Source organism: Lactuca serriola, chromosome 5 (assembly GCF_051521515.1).
Source record: "Lactuca serriola cultivar US96UC23 chromosome 5, Lser_US96UC23_V15, whole genome shotgun sequence".
Taxonomy (NCBI): domain Eukaryota; kingdom Viridiplantae; phylum Streptophyta; class Magnoliopsida; order Asterales; family Asteraceae; genus Lactuca; species Lactuca serriola.
The window spans coordinates 296,386,647-296,411,757 of NC_136412.1; the positions used below are offsets into that span (position 1 = coordinate 296,386,647).

At 33.8% G+C, this 25,111-nt stretch overlaps 1 protein-coding gene across 3 annotated transcripts; it reads left to right on the forward strand.

Moving 5' to 3' along the window:
- The first annotated feature begins 12,346 nt into the window (after positions 1–12,346).
- On the forward strand, positions 12,347–20,324 carry NAC075 (NAC domain containing protein 75). Of its 3 annotated transcripts, none has more exons than XM_079002969.1 (7): positions 12,347–12,499; positions 12,886–13,053; positions 13,649–13,826; positions 14,305–14,933; positions 15,857–16,144; positions 16,907–17,008; positions 19,655–20,324. In XM_079002969.1, exons 2-7 carry the CDS (start codon positions 12,949–12,951, stop codon positions 19,739–19,741), a joined length of 1,389 nt encoding a protein of 462 aa, XP_078859095.1. In that variant the 5' UTR covers positions 12,347–12,499; positions 12,886–12,948; the 3' UTR covers positions 19,742–20,324. The 3 variants fall into 3 exon arrangements, with proteins under 3 accessions (XP_078859095.1, XP_078859097.1, XP_078859096.1); XM_079002971.1 differs by having other exon boundaries at positions 12,352–12,499; positions 12,926–13,053; XM_079002970.1 differs by lacking the exon at positions 12,347–12,499 and adding an exon at positions 12,528–12,688.
- The last annotated feature ends 4,787 nt before the right edge of the window (positions 20,325–25,111 follow it).

A 25,111-nucleotide genomic window follows, 5' to 3' on the forward strand; every position in this document is an offset into this window, starting at 1 on the left:
TATGTGGATCGACTATAGAGAGCTGAACAAACTTACTGTCAAGAATCGTTATCCTCTACCCCGTATTGACGACCTATTCGATCAACTTCAAGGAGCAAACTACTTCTCCAAAATAGACCTACGATCCGGATACCACCAATTACGAGTTCTAGAGGGGGATATTCCAAAGACAGCTTTCGAACTCGTTATGGACACTACGAATTTGTAGTGATGCCGTTCGGATTAACCAATGCACCAGCAGTATTTATGGACCTCATGAATAGGGTATGTCGTCCTTACTTGGATCAGTTCGTCATCGTCTTTATCGATGATATACTTATCTACTCCCGAAGTGATGAAGAGCATAGTCAGCATCTACGAAAAGTCCTAGAAACACTGCGAACGGAGAAACTCTATGCGAAGTTCTCTAAATGCGAATTTTGGATTCGAAGAGTCGAATTTTTAGGCCACGTTGTTAGCGAGAAAGGGATACACGTGGAGCCCTCCAAAATTAAGGCCATTGAGAACTGGTCGGCACCAAAGACACCTACAGAAATTCGTCAATTTCTAGGTCTCGCTGGCTAATATCGCAGATTCATAAAGAATTTCTCTAGCATTGCGAAACCTCTTACTACATTAACCCAGAAAGGCGTGGCCTTTGACTGGGAAGCGAAACAAGAGAAGGCATTCCAGACACTAAAACAGGCCTTGTGCACCGCACCGATACTATCCCTCCTCGAAGGGATAGAAGACTTCGTAGTGTATTGCGATGCGTCAAATCAAGGACTTGGTTGTGTTCTTATGCAGAGAGGGAAGGTCATTGCTTATGCCTCCCGACAGCTTAAGACACACGAAGTGAACTATACGACACACGATCTTGAGTTAGGAGTAGTGGTATTTGCTCTGAAGATCTGGAGGCACTACTTATACGGAACAAAGAGTACTATTTTCACCGATCACAAGAGCCTTCAGCACATTTTCGATCAGAAGGAACTCAACATGCGAAAACGACGATGGGTTGAGTTACTAAATGACTACGAATGCGAAATTCTTTATCATCCTGGCAAGGCCAACATAGTAGCTGACGCCCTCAGTCGAAAGGAATACACTGGTCGGAGGGTCAAATCTCTGACTATGACTATCCATTCCCACTTATCCACACAAATTAAGGAGGCACAAATGGAAGCTTTGCAACCTAAAAATGTGGCGGGTGAATCCCTGCGAGGAATGGAAAAGAATTTAGAAGTCAAGGGTGGCGGAGCCTACTATCTCATGGACCAAATCTGGACCCCGAAACATGGTGGTTTCAGAAACGTAGTCATGACCGAAGCACACAACTCAAGATATTCCGTTCACCCAGGTGCAGATAAAATGTATCTGGATCTCAAGAAACTGTACTGGTGGCCTAACATGAAAGCAGAAATTGCTACCTTCGTAAGTAAATGTCTTACTTGCGCTAAGGTTAAGGTCGAGTATCAGAAACCGTCAGGATTACTACAACAACCAGAGATACCAGAATGGAAATGGGAGCGGATTACTATGGACTTCATAACCAAGTTACCCAAGACGACAAGTGGACTCGATACCATATGGGTCATTGTCGACAGATTGACCAAATCCGCGCATTTCCTACCCATCAAGGAGACTGACAAAATGGAAAAGCTTACAAGAACTTACTTAAGGGAAGTAGTGCGACTGCATGGTGTTCCGATATCCATTATCTCCGATAAAGATAGTAGATTCACTTCAAGATTCTGGCAGTCACTACAAAGTTCCCTGGGGACTAGGCTAGACATGAGTACAGCCTACCACCCACAAACAGACGGACAAAGTGAGAGAACGATACAAACTTTAGAAGATATGCTGAGAGCCTGTGTGATTGACTTTGGAAAGGCATGGGATATCCATTTACCCCTTGTCGAATTTTCATACAACAATAGTTATCATACAAGCATAAAGGCTGCTCCGTTTGAAGCCCTCTATGGTCGAAAGTGCAGATCCCCTCTGTGCTGGACTGAAGTTGGCGATACCCAGTTAGCTAGAGGAAGAGTTCCTGAGAGCACTCTCACCGGTCCGGAAATCATACGAGAAACGACAGAGAAGATCGTTCATATTCGTGAACGATTGAAAGCCTCTAGAGACCGACAGAAAAGCTACGCTGACCAAAGGAGGAAACCTTTGGAATTCCAGGTAGGGGACCACGTCTTATTAAAGGTCTCACCGTGGAAGGGTTTAATACGCTTTGGAAAGCGTGGGAAACTAAATCCAAGATACATAGGGCCTTTCGAGATTCTTGCCAGAATCGGCCCTGTGGCTTACAAGCTTAACCTACCGCGTGAACTTAGTAACATACATCCAACCTTCCACGTCTCAAACTTGAAAAAGTGTCTGTCCGATGAGACTCTTGTTATTCCACTCGATGAAATCGAGATCAACGAGAGCCTCAACTTTGTGGAAGAACCAGTAGAGACCGAGAGGTCAAACAAACAAAACAAAGTCGCATACCCATAGTGAAGGTTCGCTGGAACGCCAAGCGGGGACCTGAATTCACATGGGAACGCGAAGATCAGATGAAACAAAAGTACCCTCATCTCTTTCATGTTCACTAGTATCTTTACTACTTTAAATTTCGGGACGAAATTCCCTCTAACGGGGGATGATGTGACAACCCGATATTTCAATTCCTTGTAATGACCTAAAAAGTCAAGTATTGTAACCACTTTTGAGTTAATAAAATTAACTGTGATAATAAAATGTCCAAAGAGTTCTATTTAAATTCCTTCTATGTTTAAACGTCTTTAAACCATGATCGTACGTAAAAAAAACGCCCAAATCCGACTTCGTATATTGAAGTTATGATTTTTCCAAGTTCAGCTTAGCAACAGACAACTAAAAACTCGAATCGGAGATCGAGTGACTTTTGACCGGAATGACCTAAACGAGAATCGAAGGTCTCGACAATGGTATTTCAGCGGTAAAAAGTCTGGCAAAAACCGACGTCAGATAAAGAAGTTATGAATTTTTAAATAAATTCCTTAATCACGTCATTTTAATAAATAAATAATAAAAATAATTTCGGAATTTGCAAACGGAGTCTAAACGAAAGTTGTAGAGCGTAGTCTCACCTTGGCCTCAGATCGTCCACGTCGCCCTATGCGAGGCTACCGACCCGTCCGACCCGCCCGTCCGACCGACCCGTCCGACCCACCGTCCCATCCGAAGCCGAGGCAGTCGAGGCTTCGGTCATGCATGACGTACGCGTACGCGCTGCGTACGAGCGTACGCCCCGCGTACGAGGCTTCTCAGACCCCCTATAAATAGCATGCGAAGGCTTCCGAAAAAAATGCTCATTTCTCTCCTTTCTCTCATGATCTTGCCTCGTTTTCCGTGCCCGTTCAAACCCGAAGCTCTGGTATTTTGCTCAAGTCCCGAGGGTCGATTTCACTCCCGAGAATCCCGAGAAAAATCCGTTTTCCGAGACGAAACTCTGCCTGGTTTTCCATCTCGCTATCTTCAAACTTTCAAGTGAGTTCATACCCCTTAATTTACCTTTAAATGTTCTATAAATTCTTTTATATGCTTTCAAGGGGGGATTACAAGTAAAACACACGAGTATTATCGTGTGTTACATAAAGAACTATTTTATATGCTTTTATATATATCCAAATCACATGCGATTTACAAACTTTATAGGGAACTTTCATATATATAACATATGTTAAAATAGCATTCTATCTTTTGAAATATAAATTGTTGTAATGCATGTATAAACTAAACTTTTCTTAGATTATATGTATACTTGTCTATCTTAGACGCTACACCAAAATTCTATGCTTCCATAACAAATGATTCCTTTTCTAGGTATTTCTAAACAAACGAGACACACTTTTAGAAAACTATAATAGGTATAGTTTTACGAACAAATTTCTAACTCTTATGTACTAGAAACATGAATTTCAAGAAGTCACTTTCATATACAAGAACAAACGTAACATTTTAACAAGTAGATCTGTTTTTATACCACGGTTTTTGTGAGACACTAACTTCACGTACGTTCGAGTACACATTTCAAGTCCTGTATTATATACCAGAATCCCTTGGAGGGGGAGCATGGTGTTTGTGTATAGATATATACGGGCTTGACAACCCGCGCCCTGACTGTTAGCTGCAGTCCACCGTTTGGGGTGACAAACGTCATAACATTCCAACGCCTGAAGAACGTTGTGTATAGGCATTCCGAGTCAATAGTATGGTTATAAAACTCACATGGGGTATTAAAAATGCATTGATTTACAAGGTTTTCAAAAACATTGGTTGTTTTACACTTACATACATTTTAGAAACAAACATTGGTCTTGAGTGAAGACTACTTTTATACTAGTAGAAAATATAGGATTTTCTAAACACAAACAAACAAAGACAAAACATTTCATTTCATACAAACATTGTCATTTAAATACTTATGAAACTCACCAGCTTAAATGCTGATCTACTCTTTCAAAATTACTTGTATGTCCCAGGAAATCAGTAATTTCAGGTATCATTATGCTTTTGATGAAGGGATGCTGCGGCGCCAGTTTAATCTCATATTTTGACATCATATTGTAATTGGTTTTGAACATGTAACTTTTGACAAATGTAAACTTTCAATTATATATATGATGGTTGTATTGCTTTCTTTACTATATATTCATTTGTTACGTTACCACATGAAGTCATCCGCCCCCGAACGTTTCCGCCGTTCAGGTTTGGGGGTGTGACAATTGCCATGGATTATGTCACTAAACTGCCCAGAACAAAGAACGGTCACGACATGATATGGGTGGTCGTTGATCGCTTCACTAAGAGTGCGCATTTCATAGCAGCCAATGAGAAATGGTCTATGGATAAGCTCGCGAATTCTTATGTGAAGGAAATTGTGAGGCTTCACGGTGTTCCATTAACGATTGTATCGGATTGTGATAGTCATTTCACCTCAAGATTTTGGAAAAGTCTACAAAAGGAAATGGGTACCAAGTTGTGTTTAAGTACAACTTACCATCCACAGACTGATGGTCAGAGTGAAAGAACGATACAAACACTTGTAGATATGCTGAGCGCATGTACCCTAGAATTCCTAGGTAATTGCGATGAGCATTTACCTTTGGTAGAATTTTCCTACAATAATAGTTTCCACTCGAGCATAAAGATGGCATCTTATCAAGCTTTGTACGGACAAAAGTGTCGTACGCCGTCTTGTTGGCTTGAAGCTGGAGAAAACCAGTTTATGGGACCCGAGATGGTCCATCAGACAGCTGAGAAGTTGAAAGTGATCAGGGAAAGAATGTTAGCAACTCAAGATCGTCAAAAGAGCTATGTTGATAAGAAGCGAAGACCAATGACTTTTGAAGTTGGGGATTCGGTTTTACTTAAAGTGTCACCGTCGAAGGGACTTATAAGATTTGGTAAAAGGGGAAAGTTGAGTCCAAGGTTTATTGGACCGTTTAAAGTTCTTCAGAGAATTGGGAACCAAGCTTACAAGCTAGAATTACCTGAAGAACTGAATGGAATTCATAACACTTTTCATGTGTGTTATTTGAGGAAGTTCACGGGAGAAGTTCCTGACATAATTCCAATTTCTGAATTGAGATTTCATGAAAAAAAGAGGTTAATTGAAGAACCAGAGGCAATTGTTGACCGAAAGACTAAGAAGCTTCGACACAAGATGGTCGAATTAGTGCTTGTCCGTTGGAAGCATTCGAATGGGCCAAATCTCACCTGGGAAACGGACAGTGACATGTTGAGTCGCTATCCGCATTTGTTTGTTGATGTGTGATTCCGGGGACGGAATTAAGGGGGAGAGAATTGTAACACCCGCGTTTCCAGGCAATGCATTTTTGTTGATGTAATAGTCTCGGTTAACCCTCGTAACTTTTTTTGAAGTATTAATGATGAAATATTTGAGTATTATGTGAATTATATGTATTTGTGTGCTTATTACTTAATTATAAAGATATAATTAATAAAGGATAAAAATAAACATCAAAATTAAAGTGTGAGATAAGCCCGATATTTTTACATAAAGTTTTAGTAGTCGAAACAAGGATTCCGGAGATATAAAGAATGCCGAAATCCGAGTTATAACGAAGAAGTTATGACCTGTCGAAGTTTTGCGACAGAACCGGCAGGACGCTGAATGACGTAAAATATGAATTTAAGATAGAGCGATATCTAGCCTTATTGATCTAATCGAAAGTCGTAGGGTTTGTTAAACCGAGAGCATGCATAAAAAGAACGCCCAAATCTGACTTTGTATGAGGAAGTTATGATTTTCCGAAGTTTCGACTTAGCAGTATGCAGCCCAAATCCTCGATTTGAGATCGAGTGATTTTTAGCCGAAACAATCTAAATGAGAATCGAAGATCTCATCGATAGTAGTGAAACAATAAAAAGATAGGCGAAAACGGACGTCGGATGAAGAAGTTATGATTTTCTAACGGAGTTTTCCTGTCCTGGCGTACTAAAAATAATATATTAATAATATATTAAAATTAAAGTCAAAATTAGCCAATGGATTCTAAACGAGAGTTGTAGAGCATAATCTCACCTACGCGTGGATATAAAGAACGTCAAAAACGGAGCTTATATGCGAAAGTTATGAATTTCTAAAGTTCGGGGCGTGAACCCCAAGGTTGTGTCGAGCTCACGAGGTGAGCAGATGATGGACGTCTTCCAGGGCAAGTGGCCATGCCGAACGCAATGACGAATCGAGCTCACGGGGTGAATTTTAGAAACTCACGAGGTGAGAATTAAAAACTCACGAGGTGAGTTTAGCATTTTTACCCTATAAATAGAAATCAAGGGTCAGCCGATTTAGGTTGCTCATCTCTTACTCTCCCACTCCTGATACTCTCTCTAAGCCCTATTTTAACCCCCCGAAGCCCCGGTGTTCATCCCGAGACCCGAAGCAAGTCCCGAAGCTCGAAGATCCCGAGAAGAAAAGAGTTTCCGAGCCGAAGTTTTGCCCGCGAGAAGCCCGGTGTGTGAAGTGATCCCGGTTTCACCGAAGAATACTATCATTACAAGCCGTAGTGCTATCTGATCGTCTTCTGATCAAGTGAGTGTGTGGTTACTTTCTCCTAATACATAAATACGAAGTATTTACTATGAAATACGTGTTATGTGTTTATATATTGGTGTTGATTTGAAGGGGGTAGATAATCTCTTTCAAATGCACGATTTTATACAAGTATCGATTTAACGTACTAAGTATATGTGTTATGTGAGTGTATCTATGTTATCTTCTAATCTCATAAATATGATTTATTCTCTATGAAATACGTGTTATGTTTATGTGCCTCATCTTTTATCTGGAATGTGTTTTGAATGAACATACTATACAGGTTTTAAACTATGTATAAAAATGTATATTTTATCTACTAAAATGTTGGGTAGAACATGGGTAGATAGTTGTCTTATGATAAAAAGATGAGAGGCCTCGATGTTTTTGATTTAGTCATCTAGCGGAGTTTAGATGACGACCACATATTTTTCTAGACAGTCTTGTGGAACGCTAGCAGGCTCGCCACCTGTAGGTGTTAATGAACTTGGGTGTTCATTCACTGTACTCCATCCCCCTCATGGTTGCCTTATTTGACTTATATTGCTGAGGAACCCCTGAAGCATGTGTTGTCGCCCCGATGAAATATTCTTAGACTAGGTCCCTTATGTTAGTTGTCTTAGGGACGTAAAGTGAGAATAACGGGAATGAGTAATTGGGTTATTGTTCGTTTGAGGAATTAAATATAATTATTTATTGTGGGTTGAAAACCCTATATGCTCACCAGGCTCCCAAGCCTGACCCACTCAGTTTCTTTGTATTACAGGTAGTGGCGCCAGAGCATAAGTTGGATGACTTGTCAAGTTATTTTTGGATTATAAGGTCTGTATTGAAAGGTTTATGCTTTTGGTCTGTTTATCGGAACATGACATCTAGAGTATTGTAATATAATGAAAAATACATTTCTTTAAGAAATGCTCTGGTAAATTTTATTTTTATCATATTTCGTTTTGGGAACAAATTTCGCAACTGTTTTAATCAAAGGATTAATCTGAAATTATTTTAAAAGCATAAATTAAACCAGTCTTTTCTGGCCGTTATTTTGGGGATGTTACACCAAAGGATGACAAATGTCACATTCATTCCGACGCCAGCAGGTCGTCAAGTATTCCATCGTCAATCAGTATGGTTACGAGTATCTTTACATTTACCTTATAATTCATGGATTTAAGGTAAGAAGTATTATCACGGTATTTTCTATATATGAAACCATCATGATATATCCTAGTTATATACTAGGTCGCATTATAAACCTTTAAACCAACCCACATAGGATTAAAGGCTAGTTTAGACCCTCCGAGGCGTGTTGTTCAATCAACACCACCCTGGGGTCTGTATTTGATTCTTTTAGACCCTTCGAGACGTGTTGTTCATTCCACACCACCCTGGGGGTCTGTATTTGATCCTTTTAGACTTTGCTAGGCGTGTTGTTCATTCAATACCACCTGGAGTCTGTGTTTATTTACCCTTTTTAGACTTTGCGAGGCGTCCTGCCTGGAGTCTATGTTTTGTTTACCTTTAGACTTTGCTAGGCGTGTTGTTCATTCAACACCACCCTGGGGTCTGTATTTGATCCTTTTAGACTTTGCTAGGCGTGTTTTTCATTCAATACCACCTGAAGTCTGTATTTATTTACCCTTTTTAGACTTTGCGAGGCGTCCCACCTAGAGTCTATGTTTTGTTTACCTTTAGACTTTGCTAGGCATGTTGTTCATTCAATACTACCCGAAGTCTATGTTTTATTTACTTTTAGCCAGCAGCGTTACTGCTGAGGTAAAAATATTATTTTTCCTATTACTTGTGATTATGATTTTCTCATATATTCTTTAAAGTATAAATCATATTTTGATAATGATAGTACCTTTAAGGGGAAAATGTTTCTTAAACATAAAACAAATGGGTCTTAGTAAAAGACTGCTTTTAATAGAGATACTCCTTGGTTTAAACATAAAACAATTGGTTCTTGGTAGCAGACTATTTTTATTAGAATATATATATATATATATATATATATATATATATATATATATATATAGAGAGAGAGAGAGAGAGAGAGAAAGAGAGAGAGAAGAATGATCATTTGAGAACTCAAAGTTTCCCGAGAACCCGAGAATCAAACCAGAGCCGTTAGATCAAAATAATAAAAGGTTAGGATCATTCCTGGCATTTTTGTAAATACATGGTAAAAAAAACAACACGGGGCATGATAACTAAATGATTCAGGGCATTTCAGAGATGAATTACCTCTCTCTCTCTCTCTCTCTCTCTCTCTATATATATATATATATATATATATATATATATATATATATATATATATATATATATATATTATCCAACCTCCTACCGTCACATAGCCTCCAAAAACGGCCCCTTCCCTCATCTTCTTCTTCATCGTCGTTGTCTTTGGTCGTCAGAGACGATGTCTTCATCCGTCATGACTCCAATCGTTGAACATGGAGGAGCATCACTTCGGTAAATCATATGTGTAGCAGGAAGAAGACGATTACAGGTTCACTCTCTTCAAAACTAATCTCCGCCACACAAATCGTCATCAAAAGCTTGATTTGTCGGCTTATCCATGGCGTCACTGGATTCTCCGACATGACTCCATTGGAATTTCGAAAGCATCTCGGATTGAGATCTCAATTTCATATTTGGATCCAATGTCCATCTTCGTTGATTTATTCGGTTAATTAGAAGAGAACGAAGATTGATTTCGAAAACTACAGAAAACTCTGTTGCTCGTTTCCTCTGATCCTATGATTATGTAAGTTTCACTTTTCTATTAATTTTAGTTAGTTGTTTCAGTCCAACAAGAAGGTCAGATTTACATTCTCTTTTATTTTATTAAACTGATAGCAATTATGAACTGATAATTTGATTTTGATTTTTGATTTCTTCTGTTTCTTATAACAAAATTAGGGATAATATTATGTAATGCTATTCTAGTTTCAGATTTATTATACTATTCTATGATATAGGTTTAAATTTGTTGATTGGTTAATGCATTCAAGGTGTTTGTTAAAATGCATCAATGAAAAAGACTATAGAACGATCAATTATGGTTATCTGTGTTGTAAGCTAGATAATTTTACAGGAGTAGTAAGCCTTTGTTTTCATAAGCATTCATTATTATATTTTGTAAGTTTCTATTTTTGATATTTTAATTTGCTTTCTATAATGTTACAGGAGGATAAGTGGTTTATCTAATGGAAATCTGGATTTTATTCAAAATTTGAAGTCCTTGAGTGTTCTGTAAGCAAGTACATTGATCTTTTTTTTTAAAGTCTACCCATGCTTCCTTTATTATCCTAGAGCTTAATATATAACAAGATGTTACCTCTTGCATAATGTTGAGAAATAACAGACTTTCTGGCTCTATTCCAAATGACATAGGAGATCGAACATGTAAACTTGACACTACTGTGAGTATTGTGTAATGGGAATATATGGATTTATTTCATAATATGAATATAAACTAATAAAGAAAAGCTCTCCAATTAGGTGTCTTCTTTTCATGGATTGAGTTTCAACAATTTGAGTGGGGAGATTCCAAGAGGATTGTTCAACTTGAGTCAAATGTCTTTCTTGTAATACACATATTCTCATTCTTTGATAAATAGTATTTGTTGATTGGGTGGTTTCTAAACTTGCGACTGTAGTAGCACAATATATAGCTCCTCTTGATCAATGTGAAGCTTTATTCACTTGTGCATCTTCTTTATAGGTAAATATTTACATTTTAAATTGTCAAAAAAATTAATAAAACTACAATGGAACATGTAAATAACATGTAATTCACATGTAAATCACAAATGATTCACATGTGAATCACATTCACATATAAATCACAAATGAATCACATATAAATCACAAGTGGTTCACATATAAATCACAAGTGCTTCACATATGAATCACATGTAATTCACATATAAAATCACATGTAGTTCACATGTAAATCACAAGTGAATCCTATGAATCACAAGTGATTCACATATGAATTACATGTGATTCACATGTAGATCACAAGTGAATCACATAAGAATTACATGTGATTCACATGTAAATAACATCTAACTCACATATAAATTACATGTGATTTACATGTAAATCATATGTAATTCACATATGAATCACATGTAAATCTTATATGATATATGCATGTGCATTTTTGTGAGTGTTATTGCATTAATCAGTTTTTTTTAATTTTCTTGTAGATTTTGAAGAATTTGTGGAAAATATTGAAGAGGTGAAAAGTAGTAAATTGAAGAAAATTATGAAAATCTTGATATAATGAAATGATAACATTGTGAATCTTCGTAGAATTTTTTATTTTATATATTTTATTTTGTATTAAATAAAAATACTTGTATTATTATGTTTATAAATTGATTAATAAAAATAAGATTTCTTATGATTACTTACGAATATTATAGTATAAGAAATATATAGATATATTCATTTGAAAAAAATATGAATATATGCACCTAAAATGTTGATTTTTTTTTTGTTAAAAAAATTAGAGTTTATTTTATTTTATTTTTTTTTTAAATATTCAAGTTTTTTTATATAAATTTACTGATTTTTAAAAAATTATATATTTTTTAAAAATACAGCTTTATTAAAAACAGTTGCATTTTTTAAAAAAAAATTGCAGTTTTTTTTGAAAAAGTTGCACTTTTTTTTTAAAAAGTTGCAGTAATTTAGAAAAAAATGTAGTTTTTTTGAAAAAATTATAGTTTTTTTTTTTTAATTTACTGTTTTATTAAAAAAATTATAATTTTTTTAAATACAGTTTTTTTTCAAAGAAATTGCAGTTTTAAAATAAAAATTCAAATTTTTTAATAATTTATGCTTTCCAAAAAAGTTAAAAAAATCTGCAGTTAAAAAAAAAAAAACAAAAAATATTTTTTTATAAAAAAATCCAAAATTTTGTTTTATAATGTTAATTTGAGAGTTTTTTTATTAATATTTCCAATAATACAAAAAAATTAAGTGAGATTAGTATGATGACGATCATGCCCTTAGTGATTTGATTTTGATCCAATGTTCCATCTTTAATTTTTAGGTTCTCGGGAAATTATGAATTTTCAACCGATTATATATATATATATATATATATATATATATATATATATATATATATATATATATATATATATATATATATATATATATATATATATATATATATATATATATATACACACACCAAATACACCGTGAGCGTGTGAGAGTCATATGGAACCGCCTAGCTAGCTATTATGCTTAAATTAGGAAGGAGTTAAAAGGTGGTGGTGTGTTTGTATATTTACATACATATGTATACACAGTAAGAGAGACAACTTTTCCTTTATCTCTCTGGCCTTCAGTTAAAGTTTGAAGGAATTCTGGTATTTTTCATGGTTAAAGCCACAGGTTTTCATAACTCTCTCTCTCTCTCTCTCTCTCTCTCTCTCTCTCTCTCTCTCTCTCTCTCTCTCTCTCTCTCTCTCTCTCTCTCTCTCTCTCTCTCTCTCTCTCTCTCTCTCTCTCTCTCTCTCTCCCGCAAATAGTATATTTGTTGTAGGGATATTTTTCACTTTTGAAGAATATATCCCATTCAAGGTACTCCCCAACATGTGTTTTCTTTCTTGTTCATCATTAAGAACCTTCAAAAAATCCAACACAAGAACAGTTGTTGGTTGATTCGTTTTAGTCCTTACTTTCTTGTGTTTTGAGCTTTAGATCTTCTTCAAATTTTTTGTTTCTGGAAATTGATAGTTCATGTGTTTAATTAATGGGTGTGATATATGATTGATCAGGAAGGTTAATTCTTGGGTATTGGATGATTAATGAATTCAGTTGATTGAAGAAGACAAACAAGAATGAATATCAGCAGCTCTGATCTCATTGATGCAAAGCTTGAAGAACATCAATTATGTGGATCCAAACACTGTCCCGGTTGCGGTCATAGACTGGAAGGAAAACCGGTACGTTTGTCTGTACGGGTAGTTAATTCTTTGCTAAAATATTCGTAACCTCTAATCCAATTATTTGGACAAATAACCAAGAATCATTTCAAAAGAATATCAATTGATGCTTCCTCTATTTTAACACCGATTTTTCATGAACTTCAACTTATGAAAGATTCCATTCCTTGATCAATTTTGTCATTAATTATTTTATTTCCATTAAACCAAATTCTCAGTTTTTTCTTTACGTGATTTCAAGAACGTCTTGTTTGTTGTGGAATCTTAATTCCTTTAATTTAATAGCAAATTTTTAGTTTTCTTCTATTTTCAAGACATCAACTTAAAACGATCTTATTTTCTTAATTAATATTCTCTTCTATTTTTTTTGGAAACTAACACTAAATTCACAGTCGTTAATATCTTTCGTTTGAAGAAGTGCGTCTACTCGATAAGATTTTATCTACTGAATAATTTTTATGGTCCTTCTAATATTTCACACTAGATATATATTTTTTTCATTTTTAAGAACTTCAACCTAAAAAGATTGAACTTTCTGAATAATTTTGTAACTAATTATGTTTGCGGATTAATAATATTATCGATTCAAATGCAGAATTGGGTGGGTCTACCAGCAGGAGTAAAATTCGATCCAACAGATCAAGAATTGATTGAACATCTTGAAGCCAAAGTTGAAGCCAAGAACTTGAAATCTCATCCGTTGATTGATGAATTCATCCCTACAATTGAAGGTGAAGATGGGATTTGTTATACACATCCAGAAAAGCTTCCAGGTGATCACTCCTTTCACTTTCTTGATCTCCGGTGGTGAGCTCAAAAATGGCATCCGGTGGTATTTTATTGGTTAATTAGCATGAATAAAAAAAAACGTTGTTGCTTTCAACAAAGTTAATATATTGATCAATTTATTATACTGATTTTCTTGAACTTCATTAAGGAGACAAGAAAACAAAAGTTTAATTGATTAATTTATTCTCCTGATCTACTTGACTTTCTTGAGACATAACTTGTTTGTCTCATAATTCAAGAGTTAGGTTTTACTATGAATGCAAACTCTTTATTGGCTTTAACAAAGGAAATATACTACATGGGTTTTTCAAATCTAGGGTTTCTTGCTTTGTTACACCTAAACTACCTACCACTGATTTTAGATCTTGTAAAGATGTTTTCTAATTATTGAATTTGTTTTCAGTAGAGAAGTTTATATTTTATAAAATCTAACAAATACAATCATTAAATATAATCTTTTAGGAGTTACACGAAATGGATTGAGCAGACACTTCTTCCACCGCCCTTCCAAAGCATACACCACGGGTACTAGAAAAAGAAGAAAAATCCAAACTGAATGTGATCTACAAGGCGGTGAAACCCGTTGGCACAAAACGGGTAAAACCCGACCCGTTATGGTTAATGGAAAGCAAAAAGGGTGCAAGAAAATCTTGGTACTCTACACAAACTTCGGTAAAAACCGGAAACCTGAAAAGACAAATTGGGTGATGCATCAGTATCACCTCGGACAACATGAAGAAGAACGCGAGGGTGAGCTCGTGGTGTCAAAAATATTTTACCAAACTCAACCAAGGCAATGCAATTGGTCTGAAAAGGTTAATAATAACAATCTTTTATCAAATGTGATACATATTGAAGGATCGAATAATGAGATGAACAGAAGAGAGAGTAGGAGTGGAAGTGGGAGTTGTTCATCTTCTAAAGAAATAAACATAACTACCACTACTCCACCAGTTCATAACAACATGGATGAACTCTCTGCTGTTAGTGTTAGTGCAGTTATGTCGAGTTATAATCCGATGGATCAAATGCAACAGTTGAAAGGCGTCGATAATTTTAGCTTCCTCCCTTTCCGAAAAAGTTTTGATGAGGTACGTTCTTTTTTTAATTTGCAATAGTTTTATAGTATTATCCTTGTTATTTTGATGTATAAATATTATCATTTATGTTGGTAACACTTTGTATTTACTTTTTTCCGCAAATATAAATGGTTTTATATGTTATTCTATAATATCAAATATAAATGGCGAGTGATTTCATCTCCATTTGGGAAAAATCCAATTGTTTTTATATTACATCAATATTATGATATGGTACACGTTACTTATTCATCATTTTCTTCCATGGTTTTTTGTCCACTTGTTTTCATAATTAATATATCCAAATCTATTAAATTTTGTTGAAAATGAACAAAACGACTTTATTTCGTCTTTTTCGGTAATTCTAGATATATTGGTATTATTTTGTTAAGCTTACATAATACTATAATTGTTTCTTTTGGGATTCTTCTGTTCTTGTCACGATCATACACCAAAATCAATCAAATATAATTTTGTTTTTAGAACGGACAATCAAATCTAATGCCTATGAACAAAATGGACTTTATTCAATCATCATATTCAACAAAATCTGATAATTTATATTTTATGGTTTTTTGCTATTGTCATGATATATACACCAATTAATATCAACTTTTAAAACATTTTCGGTTGATTTAATTAAAATTTACATTATATTAACAAAATAATATAATAAAAATAATATACGATACAAGTGTTGGAACGTTAACTTGTGGGCATGAAATGAGGGCCAAAATTTAAGGATATTAGTTGAGTGCAAGGTTAAGGGATTAACTCAAAATGGTTTAAAGGTTGCTTTTCGAGTATACCTTGCTTCTTCTGTCAGCAAACCTTTCTGTCTTGTACCTTATGCATGACTTGTTGTACATAATTTAATTAACATTGCGAAGGGTACAACCACACAAGACGCTTAAATCTACAACTGTTTGATGCAGGTTGGTACAACTGGAGGTGAGGCGTCAACCAGAAGCGATCATAGAAGGATGGGAAGTATCACGTGCGATGAGCATGACCTACAACAGCAGCATCACGTGACACATGAGAACCACCAACAAAATCCACATCATCATCCACATCAACACCAGATGGCAGCGGCTGCTTTCCACGTCAGCAGGCCAAGTCATTCTGTTTCCACCCTCGTCCCTCCGCATCCCCTACATCACACCTCCATTATGCTTGATGAGGACTCATTCCATGTCTCTAGAATGATGGACAATTTTCAGGTGATTTTTTATTATAGTTTTTTCGTTATTTATTATAGCTTTAATATTAGTCTTAAGTCTATACAAATGCAACATTTCCAAAATTTTCCGTAAATATGTGGTATTACCATTGATGAGGTTTAAAATTACAACGACATTTTATATAAGGTTAGTGATAACGAGGTATTATTACATCACTCCCTTGGTTAAAGATAAAAAAATGTCATCTTTTGTATTTTAAATATTTTCGAATGCCCATAATATAAAGAAAAGTTATAAGGAAAAGGAGTCAGTAGTCTTTGCTTTGTTGTTTAGCTAACTTGAGAACAACTAAATAATATTTATCTTTTCACTTTTCTTGTTTCTTGTTTTCATGAAGACAGTACATTATATATATATATATATATATATATATATATATATATATATATATATATATATATATATATATATATATATATATATAAAAGAAAACATATTTAAATAAGTAATGACAGCATAAATGAAAAAATAACTATTTTACTTGTATTTTCGTTTTTATAATAGCAATAACTTATCAATAGTGGAAACAGAAATTTATTTTCAAGATACGATAGTTTAATTATTAATCAATGGCCGAGTAATATTGTATAAAATAAACATATACCCTCAAGAAATACTGTCATGAACCATGTTTTTCTTTTGTTATAATAAATTTATATTTGATTAATAAAGTTTCTGGCATTAAATAAAATCTATATTTTTAACAGAAAACTAATAATATCTTTTTTCAACTTTTAATAGCAGCAACAACACCATCATCACAAAATTGGAGGGAGATCAACATCAGGATTGGAAGAACTGATTATGGGGTGCACTCCATCATCATCAACTGATATCAAAGAAGTTAGTTTTTCATTACCTTTTTGACTCTGAAATATATATATATATATATATATATATATATATATATATATATATATATATATATATATATATATATATATAGGTGTGTGTATGTATATAATTTGAATAAAATAGGGATCGATATCATGAAGCCTCTAATCTAATTTGTCCTCGTTCCCTGTTACTCTTTTGGTTGTTATTAGTTCATACTGTTGGTTTTTTTATCTGTTTCCAGATACTATTTTACATATTATTTAGAGATTATGGTATAGTATTATAAAGTTAACAAAATATGAAATATACTTTAAAATAAATTATTTATTAGTCGTTATTCTTCGTATTATTCCTTTTACCTTTGTAACCTTTTCTTTTTCCTTTTGGTGATGTGTTTGTTCTACTATATATATATATATATATATATATATATATATATATATATATGTATATATATATATATATAAACAAAATAACCTAACCCTATATATATATATATATATATATATATATATATATATATATAGGGTTAGGTTATTTTGTTTTTATTATCTATTGTGTGCATGTATGATTGATTCTGGACCAATCATTTTAGTTATTTTAAGAAAGTAATTAATGCATATTTCATGATATAATAGATATTAATTACATGTTGAGCATTTAATATACATTAATTACTTTTTTAAAATAACTAAAATGATTGGTCCAGAATCAATAATACATACACACAATAGATAACGATAACATTTGAAAATATATATATATATATATATATATATATATATATATATATATATATATATATATATATATATATATATATATTTGAGTTTTCTTTAATTATAGAAAATGTTTACAAGAAAATGAAAAGGATTGCGTATGCTGATAGATTTTTGGGCGTTTCTTTCTTTGGACATTCTCTGTAACTGGCTAAGGTGACTAAATTAATTTTGGAATTTTTTTCCATTTTTGGAAAAATCCAAAAAATGAAGAAGAAAATCCTGATTTATCTTGAATTGACTGTAGAAATTAGTCAATTTTAATGAACAAACACATGGTTTTAACCGTAAAAGAATTTCTGTTTTCTATTGTATTATCCTTTTGTTTTAGGAAATTTATTAGTCCCTTTCTTTTTTCTTTTATTCCTATTAATATTTTGTCTTTTTACTTATATAACATTGATCTCTACAATAGAATAATTCTATATATATATATATATATATATATATATATATATATATATATATATATATATATATATATTACTCATGAAGTATGTACGGTATATAAATACAATCTTAAATCTTACTTTAATTTGATGTACAAAATTCAATTTTTTTATTAAATATTTTGTCTAACATAATATATTATTTTATTATTTTATTTTTAACTTTTTGAGGAGAGGAAAAAAACAAGGCATAAAATAAGCACTAAATTATGGTGTTGGCATCTAACACCTTCTTTTCCCTTTTTTGAACAAGAAAAAAGGACAAAAGTTTAAAGAAACTCAATCCGATACACACACATGTCCTAAAGTTAGGAGTCTATTGATGCTTCTTTGGTTTGTTTTTAGAGATCTCTTGTTTTTTTAAAGATTATATATATATATATATATATATATATATATATATATATATATATATATATATATATATATATATATATATATATATATATATATATATATGAAGGCTTATTCTTATAAAATATTGTTTCCACCCACAAAAATATTGCCAAGTATACACATAGGAAGATGTTTTTATGGACATAAGTTGCTTAAATCCTTGAACCACATGTCAACATTGTTAATGATTTGTAGCTTTTTATCTCAAATTTGACTTAGACATGATGTTGCAAACAATAGTGCATTACGGTGTAGGCATGCAATCGTTAATTTACTTGCTTTATCTAGAGAAAATATGTACTATATTATTATAAAATAAATGAGTAATTCAGTTACAACCAACTGATTTGAAATAAAAGGCAAAAGTTATAAAAACGTTATAAGATGACCCAAAAACTTTTGTGAAGAATGGCATCCTAGGACAAAGAGAGTCACAAATACCAATGTGATTGAAGGCCGAAAAGCACCATGAAATTTAGGTATAACTTCCATATGACCAGCAACCTTTTTCTTTCTTTTTCTTTTTCCTTCAAACAAAATAAAAAAACCAAAACTAACATAATTAACGAGCCGTATGATAAGCATTTTATTTAGGTGTTCAAATGTATCTAAAATTATTATAATCACTTAGAACGTAAAAAAATTAATTACTGAGATGAACAAAAAATTAACTAAATACCCGATGAACTGTTTCATTATTTATTTTTGGTTAAACTAATAACATTTGTAGAATCATATAAAGAATAACTTGAAGAAAAAACTAACATTACTCCTGATAATATTATCATTCTGTTGTTATTCTTAAAGACATTTTTTTTCATAAAGACTATACATAATTACTTAGGAAATACACACACATTAATTTAAAACACTTTCAATGTTGCAACACGGTTTTCAGCGTCACTTCTAGTGTATATAGTCATTAATCGGTATATTATGTTGAATCCAAACCTGAAATTTGTAACATTTCGTTTAGTGTGAAATCTATAAGCCTAGGATTTAACTTAAATCTTGTGTTTAAAATGCAGGAGTCATCCATAACAAACCACCAAGAGACAGATTGGTTGAAGTACTCCACCTTCTGGCCTGATCCTGACAGTCAAGATCATCATTGAAATAAACAAAAAAGAAAGACACCATCACTGTCATCGTCATCATGACCACACCCTACTTGAACACCCTAGTTGCGGGTTCTTTTTCACCAATATAGACCCCATTTATTCACTTCTTTACCTTCTTTTTCTTTATTACTTTCCCCTCTTTCTCTCTCTTTCCTTCTCTCTAGAACTCTTTGCATTTGCAGGCCTTAGATAAATATACAAATCAGGGCTCAAACAGAAACTAACTGTACAACAAAACCCCATTGGAAAAGAGAAAAGAAGCATCCAAAAAGAGGCAAAAGAACATAAAAGAATTCAAGAAAAGGTTATTGTCTACTGACACTAAGATGGACGAGCAAAACCCATAACAAAAGAAAAATCAAACCTTCTTTTTGCATGAAAATCATCACCATCATGATTACAATATACAATCTTTTATGGTTATATATTATTATTATTATTATTATTATTTTTAATTATTTGTTTTTTCAAGTGTCTTGTATACAACACTCCACCCCTCCCCCCTCATGTTTCAATTGTTTTTATGTAGAGGGTATAGAATATAAATAGAATTTGTGCATAATATTATTGGTTTTATTTTGTTTTTTTAACAAATTGCTGTTTTAGAATATATTTGTTCGTTAGATTCTTCATTTTTGTCCTTTAATTATCACACTTCTTCAAATTCAATTATTGGTTAATTTTGAAATTGTTGTTTTTTTAAGAACAAATTTTAGTTGCAAAACAAACAGAAAACTAGTGTGGGACAACTTAACTAATTACAACATCGTATAGGAAATAGTTTTAGTTTATCTACCAAAAGTCATAGAAAAATATTAATCATGGTTGTTTTTGAAGACCAACCAGGAATACTCTTCCCATCAAGAATTGCATTGATTTTTCAAGACCAACCTAAGAGGTATGTTATAAATTATAATTAACACTCGCCAATAGAATAATACATGGCTGTTTTCGAATTGTTTGGATGGAACCTATTGGTAAACAACCTGAGACAAACATTGTATGTTTCTTGTTTAAAACCAGGAAACATCTTGCCAAAATGCTTCTAGGCTCAACCATCAGTAGGATGTATCATTTTGCCCCATTCTTTTTGATGTTGTTGATAGATATTAGTGCTCAAACCATAATAAACTGCTAATATTACTATAAATAGCAATGTCTTTTGGGTTATATGTAAAAGCAAAATAAAGCAGATCAGAAAAGATATTAATATCAGGGAGTTGTTTTGTTAATTAATTAATTAAACATGAATAAATTTGGAATATTCCAGAATGATATGAAAAGTTAAGATAATTATAAATGTATTTCGTTATTATCTTTAGGGTTTTAAATCAACTCCTTATATAAAGAATGATCAAATCCGGTTTTGGTACATGTGAAAAATATATTTCTACCACCAAAGTTCAGAACCCTATGGAAAAACCCTAGAATCGCTGAAGCTCAGTTCCCACGACCTGGTCGCTTTTCTTCCATGACATGGTTAGTCACAGATTCGTGTATTCGAGTCTTTCTGATGTATGTGTTCGAGGAAGTTTTCAGATCATTGAAGTTTGTTGGGGGATATTATGAGAAGGGTGATGGTGGATAACCGGATTCCTTATAGGTCGTGTATGTTCACTTTCCAAACTGATATTTACACCCTATGTTTGGGTTACAGGAAATCTAGTCTAGGATAATCTAAAAGGAAACTTGTGTATCTAGGCACAAAAAGGAAACTTGTGTATCTAGGCACAAAAACACAAGCCAAATCACTAGAGAATTCTAAGTCTGTTCAAGAAGAAGAGTTGAGAAAATGGTTCTATCTACGACTCAAAAGAGTAATCGTACATATATGTAAGACAAATTAGGATTTATTCTTCTAAATTATGTAGGCAAATCTCGAAACTAATGACATAATCAGTGGCTTCCAAAACTGACAAGACTTATCAATCTTACCATAATCACTTACTTGAATACAGCTCAAAAGACCACCGCTAGAGGCTCTGCCCCTTGAACCCCGCTAGGGGCACTGCCGCTAGGACATTGCAAGGGGGCCCGACCCCTATGACCCCCACTTTTCTGTCGTACCGGCTTATAATTCGATCTTATATATGTATGCACTTTGCATTCACCAAACATATTATATAAAGTACAAACAATAAGCCCCTTAACTCATATATAAGTTTCAATTACACAAAATGTCAGGAGACACTAAGATCACCAACAAATATTTTGCGTCCTGGGTGTGTCCACAAGAGATAAACTTTACATTGGGTTCTCAAGTTCAATCAACTGGCTAGACAAAAAATCCAAGAAGAACACAAAGGTACGATTAACTGTTTTATGTTTATCAAAGTTGCATAGATTTTTTTGACTTGGATCTACTTGTTTCAAGTTTATAGATTATAAAAGTTGTTGTTTCCACTTTTACGATTTGGTCTTCGACTAGGCTCAAAATCCATCAGTGATATTAAAGCATATGTCAACTCTTGTCTATGTCTATTGCACTTAGACTTTATCTTCATCGTATATTAGGGTTCGTATGTGTCTGATTTTTGTGTTTAAACTTTTTCAAATGTCTAGAAAATTTCATTGTTAAAATTGGACGTGTTAATGCTTGAAAACAACTTTCTGGTTATTCTGACTCTTCACACGTCGTGGTTGGTCCTCCACCATGTCATGGCTGGTCCTCTACCATGTCTTGGTTTCTACGGATGCTAAATCTGGATCGTGACTACCTCGTCGCCATTTCGTGCTGAGTTGCTGAAAATTTAAACTAATATATTTATTGTAGTCTGTTTTTTCCAGTGCCCCCATGACGTGGTTACCAATTCTCCACTTCGTGGAACCTGATGTTCCATAATTATAAAATTTGTTCCTTGTTTTCGGTTGCTTCATTCCTTTTTCGATTTAAAACACATACAAACTAGTCTTTATACTAAAAGATAAGAGTCAATTTGATTTAATTATAAGATTAATTAAAAGAGAAAAGATAATTTTATTATTGGCATACACTTTTGGTTAGCGAATAGAATTAAAAGATATAAAATGTTTAAATTCCAAATATGTATGTATATGTAACACCCTGTTCGGGATCATTCTATGATTCAGGATCGTGGGCCGGAATTCGATTGTGTAAAGGCTTTGGGCCTTAAGGAGGCGATGTTTAGACCTTTTGAAAGGAGGTAATGATAGTTATGAGATCTAAACCCGCGAATTGTGTTTTGGAGTCAAAGGGTAAAACGGGAAAATTCATAGGCCAGGTTCTTGCATGAAATATAAAATTTTGTTCGAGATGCTTTTAGTCCAAGATATTTAGATAATATGTAGAACTCTTCAATACCTTTCTATTGATATAAAGAACATCGAAAACGAAGTTAGAACGAAGAACTTACGACCGTTTGAATTTAGGACGATTATTGGGTCACCCGCGTACGCTAGGCGTAAATTGAGTATGTTGGGCGTACTAAGTATGCCTGAGTATGATGGGCGTACACAATTAGTTCCCAAAACCTATTTTTGTGTTTTGAGCCCTATTTAAGCTCCTTAACTCTCCCAAATTCATTCCATTCTCTGCCCCCACTTCTCCAACACCCTCTCTTCTAACCTAACCATACGTTGAGCCTTGTGAGCAAACAAACTGTGCTTTTAAGTGATTTGGAGTGTTCTTAGTGCATCTTGGAGAAGAATGAACACGTTGAAGAAGTGTTGGTTGCACTGGAGCTTGTAAAACCGAACATTGTTCAACTTGATCTTTCTACTAGAGGTATAAAGCTTGAATCTTGATGATGAAATTGTTAGATTTAGCTAGTTTTGAGTGTCATGAGCTTTTGGTCACTTTAAGTGCATAAAGTTTAGATCTTGAAGGTTTGTGACCTTGTTGTGGATAATTTTGGAAACTTTATCCATCTAAACATCATTTTCATTTAGATCTGAAGGTTAGAGACTTGGACTTAATGGATTAAGTTGAAAAAGATGCACTTTTGGGGTCCCTTTGAGACTTAAAGACTAGATCTTGTTTCTTGGGACCATTCTAATGGATAAAGTTGGAAACTTTATCAATTATGGAATTATTATGAACCATAAAAATGTGATCTTGGCCCTTCTATTCCTTTTATACAAGATTCGTGATGTCTTATTGGGTTAAGAACTTGGGGTTTGGTTATTAAGCACTTTATAGCTATGCAAAGTCATAAAGTTGGAAACTTTATTACTTAGGACATCATTTTGGGCTTGGATCTGAGTTTTAGATGTAAGGACTTAATGAGATAAGCTTTTTAATTGAGTTTTGGGACTGGGCTACGTACGTCAGGCGTACCCAGTGGTACGCTACACGTACACGGTCAGCCCCCCGCTTTTAGTCAACATCAGAGTACGTTGGGCGTACTCTCTTGGTACACAGGGTGTACTCCGCTGGGAAGAAATATTGACTTTTGAACCTTGACCATTGACTTTGACTATGCCCAGGGATGACCAAGTTTGGCCAAAGGGCATCTTGGGTAATTGGATTTATAGCTTGAGATTTGGGTTCCTTTTAATTGTATAGGTGACCGGTAAAGATAGTGTTTAGAGCAGTGATCAGTTTAAATATTCTTTTAGACTGTGAGGTGAGTTTTCTCACTATATCCATGGGTCGAAATGACCAATGTCGGCCCATTACACGTTAAGTGGAATGCTAGTTATCTGTATGATGCTTGCATGAAAGACCAGGATCTATCCCCTGGCACCTGTATGTAAGACCGGGATTTTGCCCTCGACATTGCAAGGAAAGACCATGGGGGTAACCCATCACACTTGTTTGTAAGACCGGGATGTGGCCCTTGGCATTGCAAGGAAATACCATGGGAGTAGCCCATGACACTTGTATGTTTTTGTATGTGGTATTTTAGGGAACTCACTAAGGTTTGTGCTTACGGTTTCATATTTATGGTTTCAGGTACTTTTGGTTCGAAAGGGAAGGGCTCGACGTGATTGCACAACATCCCCCAGAGTTTTCCCCATTAGCAATTAATGATATTACTCTGATGTTAAAATGATATATTCACTTTGATCGGTTTTGGAATAACTCATTTGTATAATTTATTGTTTTAAAAATGAAAAAAATTTACCTTGGATTTTCAGATCGTTACAAGTTGGTATCAAAACCTTGTTTTGAGGGATTCGGGCACACTTTTGGGTATGTCTAAACTCAAATCGAGGAATTGGTAATCTTTTGAAAGAAAATAAGTTTCTAAAAAGATTTTTGTAAATACCCATACATGTTGATATTATATATGATATGAATGTTCACATGCTAGAATAAGGCTAGGGATACTTTCAGGAATTGCATGATAGATCGACGTGATATGTGATGCCTTGTAGCCTCGGAAAAATTGGATTCTATGA

Excerpts from the sequence above, each read along its gene's own strand:
- NAC075 (XM_079002969.1), top strand. The coding sequence starts at position 12,949 with ATGAATATCAGCAGCTCTGATCTCATTGATGCAAAGCTTGAAGAACAT. Across the intron at positions 14,934-15,856 it reads TCCGAAAAAGTTTTGATGAG|GTTGGTACAACTGGAGGTGA; the intron begins GTACGTTCTTTT and ends TGTTTGATGCAG. Across the intron at positions 16,145-16,906 it reads GAATGATGGACAATTTTCAG|CAGCAACAACACCATCATCA; the intron begins GTGATTTTTTAT and ends AACTTTTAATAG.